General features: G+C 37.3%; 1 protein-coding gene across 4 annotated transcripts in view; it reads left to right on the top strand.

Annotated features, from left to right (window-relative positions):
- Window positions 1–1,460: 1,460 nt before the first annotated feature.
- The window catches only part of LOC106876311 (Golgi integral membrane protein 4), a 181,624-nt gene continuing 170,557 nt past the window's right edge, over window positions 1,461–12,527 (top strand). The window contains exons 1-2 of one of the 4 annotated variants that reach the window (XM_014924813.2): window positions 1,461–1,819; window positions 2,739–2,920. In XM_014924813.2, coding sequence (XP_014780299.2) covers window positions 1,812–1,819; window positions 2,739–2,920 — 190 coding nt within the window. In that variant the 5' untranslated portion in view covers window positions 1,461–1,811. The remainder of the gene's footprint in view (window positions 1,820–2,738; window positions 2,921–12,527) is intronic. The other 3 variants (XM_052972203.1, XM_052972202.1, XR_008265325.1) reach the window with 3 other exon arrangements.

The raw sequence follows: 12,527 nt of genomic DNA, 5'->3' as shown, positions 1-12,527 counted from the left end.
CGAGGGTTCCAGCTGATCCGATCAACGGAACAGCCTGCTCGTGAAATTAACGTGCAAGTGGCTGAACATTCCACAGACACGTGTACCCTTAACGTAGTTCTCGGGGATATTCAGCGTGACACAGTGTGACAAGGCTGACCCTTTTAAATACAGGCACAACAGAAACAGGAAGTGAGAGTGAGAGAAAGTAGTGGTGAAAGAGTACAGCAGGGTTCGCCACCATCCCCTGCCGGAGCCTCGTGGAGCTTTAGGTGTTTTCGCTCAATAAACACTCACAATGCCCGGTCTGGTAATCGAAACCGCGATCCTATGACCGCGAGTCCGCTGCCCTAACCACTGGGCCATTGCGCCTCCACTACGTAACAATTAGACACGTATAAAAAACGAAAGGTGACGGAAATTACAAAACTAGTTCACACTGTATCGCGTTTAGATAACGCCTTTGCTCAATATGAATACTCTCCCCAAACTCAATAAAATTAAAATATTTTCAATATTATGTAACCGACTGTGATCGTTCTACGATCAGCTCTCTACGATAAATAATTACATGAAGGAATCTAATGCGGAAGTAAAATACCTTTACCGTGCAATAACTGAGTCGCTCTCTAGAAAAATAAATTTGCCTAAACCGGAAGTGACGTTTACACACCTGAAATTGACGCCAAAATCACTAAACAAAACAATTTGAGACTTTTAATAAAATATTTTAATGTAATTTGAAATACTCTTCAGTTTCACACCGTATGTGTTTGTAGTTAACCGGTTAGATATATCTGGCATTAAATACTTGTCGATTTCGTGTGATAGAGTATTTAGACCCTGGTCACCTGTATATCGGCAATTCAGGTTCGAATCATGATTGAATCCAATTCATTCCTCTCATGTCTGTAATGTTGTTTGTTAAATTAAATATTCTGTCTTCATATAATTCACCCTAAAATTTAGTGGGGGGGGGGGGCTATTCAAGAAAAATATTCAACAATTTTTGATATAATGTTTAAATGTGAAATTTGAAACTATTTAAGAGAAAACCTATGATAATTTTTTTTTTCAGGAATAAAGCATCGCAACATGTTATAATATTGGTTTCTGTTCGACAAACACCCTATATATTTTATTTGAAGCAAAATTAAAGGTTGTGGGCACACATATTTTCCCAGGAAATAATAAAGTGAAATTGCTTCAACTAAGAAAAAAAAAATTCTCAGATCTATCTACGCTGTTTATCTTTCATTTGGCTCTCACTATATACTGAGACCTTATGATAAATATATCATCTTATATTCATATATAATCTATCATATATATCTAAACGCTTTAAACATATTCTCAAATTTATTTACATCAGTATGTATTTTATATTTCATTAACTCCTTGCAATAAATATTATCGTATTGTTTTACGTTGGTCCAGTGCCTATATAAAAAATTTCTAATTAAAGCACAAGTCCAGAAATTTTTAGGGGATGTAGTTTATCGACAGCACCGATTCTAGTATTGACTGGTACTTTGATTTATCGACCAGAAAGGATAAACAGCAAAATTGATCTCGAGAAAAGTTGAACTAAGAACCTAATGACGACGCCCTGGACACTACAATAGGCCTGTTTCGATTCAAGTGCAGTTTAGTCCATAAATGACGTGTCAGGTGGGCTGTCTGAAGGCAGTAAAAGTTTCTTCGAAGTGATTAACTCGTAGTTGGGCAGACGCGCGCACACAAACACGTATCGCATATCTACCTCTGTTAATATTTATTTATAGAGAAAGACAAAGAGATCGATATATATCGGCATTTATACACAGGGATAAATGAATTCGTAAGTAGTTACAAGCATACGCATTTTTGAAAAAAATTTACACTGATTATAACACACACATTTAGGTACATACAAATAATGTCAGATTTTTCTATACACACGATAACCACAAGAAATTAAAGAGGTTTGCGTTGCGTTCGCAGGCAATTATAGGTACACAAACGCATATATACACACACGTATAGCCTACTAGAAAACAAATGCCATTTGTTTTGGTATAGACCGTCTAGTAGATGAACTCACATGTCTATATTTTAGATTCTCACGCATATACAACCATATATATATGTGTGTGCCAGTATGCAAATTTCCGCATATACCCATATGAATTCACACACTGACAAATCATGATTAGTGTTTGCTTTGGTGTTAGTAGACATACACGTATAGTGTCTTACACACTTATTGCTGACACATGTACCCTCTCATAGACTCACACACACACACACATACACGCGCAAACACATAGTTAACAGAAGTCTTAGTGGCCTTGGTACGATAGTAGCTAACGACAGGAAGAGAACGTCTCGGAGTAATATAGGATACGTATGCACACACACACACAAATGTTTACGGAAGATCAATAGATGATGGATCGATAGCTAAATAGATGTATTGATAGGTAGATCAATGTCTTGGGGAGTTAGAGAACACAAAAAAAGAAAATTTAGCATCCTTTCTTAAATAGCCCTGCAACGAACAGCCAGACCGACACTAAAAGCAAGTGTAATAACAACGTCAGCAAATAATTAGTACGAAAGTATAATATATATTATCTATATATTATATGCTTCAAGCCACTCCATCTATCCACGTCCATATACATTCATACATATAGGTTTGCACACTTATCTAATTTTTCTTTTTTTTTTTTACTTGTCTCCATCCAACAACATCTGCGTAAACGACTCCAAACCAGTGAAAAAAGTATGATCAAGCGAAACGGAGCTGCAATCCGGAATCTACTGATTGCCGTAACCTTGGTGTCTTTAATGTATTTTGTCTATATGTATCATGACATCCAGTCCCGCCTTCGACATTCCGATATTGTTAGTGAGAAGTTTAAAAGAGACAGAGAATCGTTATCGTCCCAACTCAACGGTCAGTTTTTTTTTTTAAATCTTTTTTTTCTTTATTAAGTTTCATTTTATTTATTGTAGTCTGTTTGAAGCATAAACTTCACAACCTTTCTTTTTGTGCTAAAAATAAAACAAAACACAAAAGAAATACAAATGATTTGTATTTCTACGTAAGAACTGCAGCGTCACATTGACACCTCTCTTCCATATATGTGTCTGTGCGCACAAAATCATGGTTTGACGCGCAACACATCATTTACACACACACACTGATTGATCTTATTCACAACAAATCGCCCATCACTTGCACAAACTTGCTCTTATTTACAACACACATACACGTACCCATGTGCATATTTCACTTACACCCACCCAAGACAAAGCGGGATCCTCTATGTGGTTGATCGGATTGTTAGAAATAACAGCCAAATCTCCCACAAATCACACTTTATTATCGTCTAAGAAATGAATTCGTTGAATGGTATAGTCCTGGGTCCCCTCTCTGCATGTAGGAAAGGGAAAAACAGTCGCGACAGGACTGTTTTTGATCTTACACCACTCGATCAGAGCTGTCCTGGGGCGCACCAGCCACATACCCATTTTAGTGATACCCTCAATTACACTCATAGACCCACCTTGCTTTCAATACACGTCGTACTCGCATTTCATTCTAACTTTTTTTTTCACATCTCATTAATGACACTCTTTTCGTCTCCGATATGCAAAACATCATGTCTCTTAGAACTAGACCGCGTATCACTTTCACACACATACACACTTCCTACATAATTGCTCGACCTGCGAGAAATAACGGCCAGATCTCCCTCAAACCACGCCCTACCGTCGTAAAGGAAGGACGTGTTGATTAATGTAACTATAAATATGCAAAAAAAAAGCTGGGATGGTCACAATAGAGACGACTTGGTTAAGACGACTGCTCGATCAAGGCTGACTGGCTGCTAAGCAACAACAGTCCTTGTATGCACATATTACAAACATGAAAATGTTCATAAATATTTCACGATTCAGCTTGCATAGAGATTCTTTCCTTCTGTTTCACTTAAACACATGGTTATGAACACATCACATCGATAGTATATGCATAATAAACACACAAAAAACGCATCTTTTTCATGCTTTTCCTAATTTAACACACGGACAGATTGCCCATATCACCGTCTATCTCTTTTACGACCTCCAACTTCATATATCACTTAACTTTTCTCACGTCAACACAATTTTGTCACTTCCACGTGTACTGTACGACAATGAATGCTACACTTCAACACGCACACACACACATGCAGATTGTTATAACGAACTGTAATACAACGTTACTCAAGCGCTTGGATTTTCGTTTCCAAGCATATGTGAAACTTGATACTTGTCTATTTCAACAAGTACTTTTGAAACGAAACCCAAGGCTTTTCAGACATGTATCGCGAGCGCACATTTTTTTTTTCCATATTCGTTCAGAGCAAGTTGCTTTACACCTATTACACTATTTTCCATTTGTATTTGTGCTCTGGTCAAACGCTTTAGTTTAACCTATATATTCATACATTTATTGTCATTTGTTACTTTTCTTGTCTGATCTTCCGTATATCTATCAGCGAAAAGTTACAAAAGTGTCTCTACAGCCGAGACTTCTGCATAGCATGTTAAGCTTTGATGAGTGCCTCGAGTCATTTTCTGTCGATTAAAAATAAACATTGCTCTGTTTCTCTTTTCATCCACTAAACCTGTGTGTGTACGTGTGTAATATTACATTTAGCATTCAATAACAATAGTAACCATATAGTTACTCTATAGAATACTTCTTGCAGAAACAAACATGCATCTTATCTCTTTCTCCCTTATCCTTCCTCCTTCACCTCTAAACATTTCTGTATCGCTGTCATCACCCCTAATACAGTTTACCAAATCTATCAGGTGGTTATTTTAAAGTTCACTGTTATTCTTGAACTTTCTCAACTGCTCACTTTGTGCTCTTTCTCCCCTGAGTCTTAACTTAATTGTAGATAGTCAACAGGGTTATTCCATATCGTGTGTTACTCAAACTCGTGACTAGCACTGGTTTTGGTTACTTCCATCGAAAGAATGAAGTACAGATAACACGAGACGAATAGTGATTTCCTTCATTGGTTCAAGGATACAAATTAGAGAAGAGGAGAAAATTTGAATGTAACAATCATCACAAATACGATTTTGATCTTTGGAGGAATGGAAGACGATGTTGAGACCTTAGAATTCAAACTAAAAACGTTAGAAGAGAGAGAAAGAGTTCCAAATTTTCGCACAAGGCCAGCAATTTTAGACAGAGAGAACAAATTGATTATCTCGACCCCAATTTTCAACTGGTACTTATTTTATCGACCCTCAAAGGATGAAAGGCAAAATCGACCTCAGCGGAATTTGAACCGGAAAAGAAAAGAAACAAATTGAAATGAAACTTTTAAACAAATTGCACTCCATTCTCTTTATGAAAGGTGGTATGAAGCTTTATACAATAACCTTTCATGAAACTCGAGAGATGAAGTTCATTCTAAGCTAATTGATCAAGGTACTTAGGGAAATCATAAGGTAGCAAACTGACTGAATTGTGAAAGCGTTGGATAAAATGCTTTGCATTCACCCAGGTCTTTTGTTCTTCTGCGCTCTGACTTCGTATCCTGCCGAAGTGAATTTGTAATTCAATATTGATAAATGAAGCACCAGCCCACTACAACTCCCTTGTTCTCTCTTTTCAAAGATCCAGACTTCTCACATTGTGTCAAGCTGGTCGGCCACATTGGGCTACAATTTAAATTTATGCTAGTATTTAAATTTTTTTTTGTTTTTAATTTGGGCTATTTGCTGCTTTAAAGTTAACCTTATTGAACATCATATCGAATTAGCTACTAAATAATCCTTACATATATTTTTGTACTTAGCAACTAAGTAATCCTTACATATAGGCGTAGGAGTGGCTGTGTGGTAAGTAGCTTGCATACCAACCACATGGTCCCGGGTTCAGTCCCACTGCGTGGCACCTTGGGCAAGTATCTTCTACTATAGCCTCGGGCCGACCAAAGCCTTGTGAGTGGATTTGGTAGACGGAAACTGAAAGAAGCCCGTCGTATATATATATATATATATATATATATATGTATGTGTTTTTGTGTCTGTGTTTGTCTCCCCAACATCACTTGACAACCGATGTTGGTATGTTTATGTCCCCATAACTTAGCAGTTCGACAAAAGAGACTGATAGAATAAGTACTAGGCTTTCAAAGAATAAGTCTTGGGGTCGATTTGCTCGACTAAAGGCGGTGCTCCAGCATGGCCACAGTCAAAAGACTGAAACAAGTAAAAGAGTATATATTCTTGCAATTTACAGCCAAGTGATCCTTATATGTATTTTCACAATCCTTACTAATAATAGTTTTACAATTAGCAACTAAGCAATCCTTATGTGTATTCCTGTAATGATCAACTAAACAATTCTTACACATTTTCTTGTAATTAATTAGGAATTAGCAACTTGAAAAGAAAGAAGAAAAAGGATCAAAGGTCCTTCCTCAACCATAGGCTCTTATAAGGCTGGTTTCCCAGATTCTTTGGTATATATACCTCCCCACACCAGACAAGATGCCAATCCATTGCAGGATTGCCCATTTTTACAAGCTTAGTGCACTGGAGTACCATGAAATGAAGTGTTTTGCTCAAGTACACAAAGCTTCGTGTGGTCTTGGAATTGAAGCCACAATCTTACAATCATTAAACCACGCACCTCCACGATTTATAATTTAGGGCCACGGATTGGCTCCCATGCCAGTGACATGTAAAAGCACCCACTACACTCTCGGAGTGTTTGACGTTAGGAAGGGCATCCAGCTGTAGAAACTTTGCCAGATTAGATTGAGCGTGGTGCAGCCTTCTGGTTCACCAGTCCTCAGTCAAACATCCAACCCATGCCAGTATGGAAAGTGAACGTTAAATGATGATGATGAATATATATATATATATTTGTAATTAGCAACTATGCCAATATTCTTAAATGTATTCTTGTAATTAGCAACTAAATAATGTTTAACTATATTTTTGTAATTTACTAGTAAAATTAGTGAAATCTTGCAAAAATTAATTTTCAAAGGTGTAAAAAGAAAGAAAACAAAGTTTGTCACCGTAATCATCATCCTACACCTTTGAAAACTTAACTTTGCAAAATATCATTAAAGACTTATGAATCATTAAACAAAGTTTTGTGGGCGTCAAACTGTAATTATGCTGTAAAATCTTCAATTTGGGATACTTTTCTTACGTAATATGCTATGTTTTGAAACTCTGTTCTACTTTTCATTGAAATTGATCTGGTAGTCTTTGTGTAGACACTGGACTGGAATTCTTTGCAAGATATAATTGACAGGAACAATTTCTGCTGACAGTTGCTAGAAGTTGATCATTACTTTTTTCAAATGCTTTACAAACATTAAATCATGTTGTAAATGACAAAGTTTTTGCTGTAGTGAAAACCTGAGGAAAGGGAACAGAGGAATCTGATAGGTTTGGATTTAGTTGTCTATCTTTGTGGAGTATGGAAACCTTCATTTACAAAAATTTCTTTGTTATTTTTTTACATTTTTGCTCCCTCTCCACTTCTGAGCCCTTATTTTTTCTCATGAGTTATGGGACTTCAAAGGACATATATTATAAAACTCTGCCATTAATTCTTTCTCCACTTTAATCACCACAAAGGGGTGAATCTCTTAGGAATGAGAATCTTTTTCTAGGACCGAGGAGGGGTTGTAAGTTCATAAGAATGTGAGTCATATCTGTGCTGAGGACAATGGCCATTTGTTCATTTTCCTTTTATATCCATTTTTCCATGTTAGCATGGATTAGATGAAATTATCAAGGTGTTGTTTTACAATCAGATGCCCTTCCTGTCACTCACTTTTACTTGATTTTAGACTAAAAAATTTTATTCCACATGTCTTTGAAGGAATAAAGCAGTTTTCAGAGAACTGCAACTGTAAACAAACATGCAGATACTCATGTGCAGACACACACACACACACACACACAACATGCTTCTTTCACTGTCTTTCTATGAAATCTACTCACAAGTCTATGGTCAGTTTATGGCTATAATAGAAAGCACTTGTCCAAGATGCTGCACAGTAGGACTGAACCTCAAACCACATGGTTGAGAAGCAAGCTTTTTAACCACACAGCCATGCCTATGCCTTTGTATTTAATTTTTGCCAGTTCATAGTTATGCATCTTATATTAAATTACTGTTTTGGTTTTAAACTGTAAATCATTTTTTTCACAAGTTCCTAGAGACATCATCATCATACGAGAGGTTCTCCATATAGTCACTCCACTTGCTAGAAACAACAGCCAAGATTTAGCTCAAATTACACCCTTCAATATGAAAAAAAAATGTTCGCATTGCATTGGAAAATGTTGTCTTGAGATACGTCGACTCTGAAAACAGGATGGAGTGGCCATAACTGAAATATCTTTGAACATAGGTATATGTTTAATCACAATGCTAGTTTATGACCAACCAGCAACACTTCAAAATAGTGATTTTTTTTTTCTGTTTGAAGGCCACATTCTTTGGCTGAAGAGGAATTAAATTGGTTGATAGTCATGCTTTATTCGGATTGAGTGTAGCCAACAAGTCTTAAACTCTGTGAAAAGCCAGGCATTGAAAAATCACAGTATGAAGAAACTTGTTCCAATCCCTTTCATACATTTTTGTCTCTCATTGCCTGACCTAGAGCTAATCATACTTTCCTGTTTTCAACAGCCAATGTTTTTATTTAGCAAAGGATTAGTTAATAAACCATTAAACAATCACTCAATTGATTGTCTCTTTCCTTCTCCATGATGTAGTGATTGCTATTCTGAAAGTCCATCAATCAACTATTACACTTATCTCACAAGTATAATAACTTATTTACTAATCCTTTAGTAAAAAAAAAAAATTGACTGTTGATAACAGGTAAGTACTAAGCTGTCTCTCTCTGTACTGTAGTTCCACTCAATCAAATGGGATGTTGGTTTTGTGAGCTACATGGCAACCTCACTAGTGTTGGTGCCATAAGAAAAAGTAAAGCATCCAGTACACTCTGTAAAGTAGTTGGTGTTAGGAAGAGCATCCAACCATAGAAACCGTACCAAAGCAGGTATTGGAGCACAAGGCAGTCTTCCAGCCAATGAGATTCTTTTGAACTGTCCAGCCCATGCCAACATGGAAGATGGCTGTTAAAAAGTGATGATGATGATGTCACTCTATATATCTGAAGACTGACTTTCCCAACAACTGTATAAGGGAACTCTTTAACCATCAGTGGTCAACTTTCATCAGGCAAAAAGGTAATGTCAAACAGCAGTGCTGTGAGAATCGCACCTCAGAGTTCAGTGGGATATACAGACTGCCCTCACCATTCCACTGTGTCTTTGTATACTACTAATTACATTGACCCACCTTCCAACTGATTTAGGAAATCAGTGCTATGAGAATCAGGTTGATTATCTGGAATAGTCCCCTCTCATGATAATCCAAATTCATGCACAAACTTCTTGAAATGACAGATGCCATGTTTAGCTTTATCCTGGTTTCCAACCTTGATGAGTGATAATTGTTATATTTTGTTCTCTGTAGAGTCACAGGAATTCAAACTGGGCATTTACAGAATCTGTTTTATGAACTTATAATTTTGCATCAGTATGAGAAATCTCTATCAGTGTTGTAACCATCATCATCATTGTTCTAATGTCCACTTTTCCATGCTTCCATGGGTCAGATGGAATTTGTTGAGGCAGATTCTTTATGGCCAGATGGCCTTCCTGTCGCCAACCCGCATCTGTTTCCATATGTGTACACAACAGACTTCTTTCAGTTTCTGTATACTAAATCTGTTCACAAGGACAAAGCCATGCAAATAGATTTTGTATAGTAGGAGACACTTACCTGCCCAAGGTGCTCTGCAGTGGGACTGAACCTGAAACCACATGGTTGGGAAGCAAACTTGCTGCCATGTTCACCTCTGTGTTTTGCAGTATTTGTTTTGGTTTTTCTTTGCATTCCTAGTTGTTCTTGAATTGATTGGTGGGTTTAATTCTTCACCTGGTTTAGCACTATTACCTTTTACTGAACTTTGAAGCAGTGGTAAGGAACAACACACATATACAACGCGCATGCACACACACACATATAATAAGTAGGTATGTAGGTAAGTAGATAGATAGATAGATACAACATGCTTATTTTCAGTTTCTATCTACCACATCCACTCACAAAATTTGCTTGACTCAGGGCTATAGCAGAAGACACTTACCCAAGGTACCATGCAGTGGGACTGAACCCAAAACCACATAGCTTGGAAGCAGGCTTCTCAATCACACGGTTACACCACTGCAAATCATGTCCAATTTTTTTTAATTTAGTCTTTTAAAATTTTGTAATTTATTTTGTGATGTGGACAGGGAGAAGAAGGGGATGATTTTAAGTATTAATGAATTAAGTTTCACTCTTAATAATAGTTTGATTAATACTTGTAATTAATTAGGATAACACAGTCAGTAGAAACACTGGGGTCTATGTAATTGACTAGCCTCCTCCCCACAAATTTCAAGCCTTGTGCCTATAGTAGAAAGGATTATTATTATTATTATTATTAGTAGTAGTAGTAGTAGTAGTAGTAGTAGTAATAATAGTTGTAGTATACTTGTTGTTGTAATATGTTCTTGATGAATTGAATATGTGAACTTGGTTTTTACTTTATAATTATTATTATTATTATTATTATCATTAGAGGATTAGTGGCAGGGGTGTGTGATGATGTTCTGAAGAAGACTCTGAGCATCAATGAAAATGAACTCGCCGGTCTGTTTCAGAGGACTTTGTGGTTGGGAACTATCATGGATAATTTCCAGATGCCTTTGGTCTGGCAGTGCTACCAGTTTGAGATAAACTCTACAGGCACAAATGTGCTGATAGACGGGCTTGTCCGAGATGCACACAGTGACAAAACTATTCCACATGCACTTGTTCAGTGTCTGGGGATTACTGACTTGTGGGGGTTATGTCAAATAGCTGCTGTCACATGTAGGATGGGTCCATAGTGGTGATTACCCTGCCACCCTTCTCTAATCAGGCAAAGCAGTTTTCCTCTGCCTGGTGGCTATGGCAAAAGAGGTTGTCCAGTGGATGAGGTTGAAATGCATGAGGACAGACACATTCCTCTTTGATAGAGGTCTCATTGACTTCTTCAGGTTTCACTCGAAAAGGAAATTGAGAGTGGAGAGGGAAGTGCTGTCCTTGAGTGAGTTTATTGGAAGGTAGGTGAAAGTTGCAAAAATGGCACATGTGGATGGTACCTCTTTGAGTGTAGACCTGTGAGTTGAAGGAAGGGAATTGGAAATGGCACTTGCCTTTGTTGTTCAGGAAGATCTTGGACAGTGGGGTTCCTTGAATATCCCTAGAGGTCATCCTGTCTCAGGACTACATCTCCATCACTCCCCCACCACTTTTTTTTAACCTTTGTATACTATGTATATTTCCCTTCCTTTTCATTGTATACCATTTATACTTACTCTATTTTTATTATTATTTATTTATTTCATTATATGTAAACCCCCACACTTTGTGTCTGTCTTTTTATTGTCCCCCCTCATCCTTCACACTGGTGGAAAATACATGAAATCATTATTATTTTTATTATAGAACAAATTCTTCATTTACATGTCTGATGTTCTTTGACAGAATATGAAAACTACAATTTTTAATTTCCTCTCCAGTCCTACAAATCTGAAGCTCTATTTCCTATGTTAAAAAAAAGAAGAATTTATTTTAATATTGGGTTAAGTGGTAGAATTGTAGAAGCTGAGAGCAACAGATTAACTACCTTTCGATGTTGTGTGCTGTGGTAGAGTTTGGAAAACGTCATACCTCCATCATTTAATAAATATGCTTATTTGTATTTTAGTACATAAATTTATCTATCATCAAAACATTGTTTCAAACTAGCAGGTTCATTAGAGCATCTGAAAAAAATACCTTGTAGTATCTGTTCCAGCTCTGGGTATTCTGATATCAAATCCCACTAAGAGTCAACTTTGCACTTCATCCTTTTGGGGGGTCTGTAAAATTAAGTATCAGTCAAGAACTGACTGGTCTATAAAATAAAATACCAGTTAAGAGCTTTCTCTAACTGAGGTTAGGTGCAAGATCAGTCTTGTAAGGGAACTAAGGTATGTTGTGAGCAGACAGCACAGGGTAGCTACTTTATATATGTGTATTTGCTGCAGTCTTACACACTTGCGTGGCGGCGCAATGGCCCGGTGGTTAGGGCAGCGGACTCGCGGTCATAGGATCGCGGTTTCGATTCCCAGACCGGGCGTTGTGAATGTTTATTGAGCGAAAACACCTAAAGCTCCACGTGGCGCCGGCAGGGGATGGTGGTGAACCCTGCTGCACTCTTTCACCACAACTTTCTCTCACTCTTACTTCCTGTTTCTGTTGTGCCTGTAATTCAAAGGGTCAGCCTTGTCACACTGTGTCACGCTGAATATCCCCGAGAACTACGTTAAGGGTACACTTGTCTGTGGAGTGCTCAGCCACTTGCACGTTA

The sequence above is a fragment of the Octopus bimaculoides genome, chromosome 12, assembly GCF_001194135.2.
Source record: "Octopus bimaculoides isolate UCB-OBI-ISO-001 chromosome 12, ASM119413v2, whole genome shotgun sequence".
NCBI classification, from domain to species: Eukaryota; Metazoa; Mollusca; class Cephalopoda; order Octopoda; family Octopodidae; genus Octopus; species Octopus bimaculoides.
The sequence above is the reverse complement of the archived record's forward strand: the minus strand, read 5'-3'. Positions and strand labels throughout refer to the sequence as shown.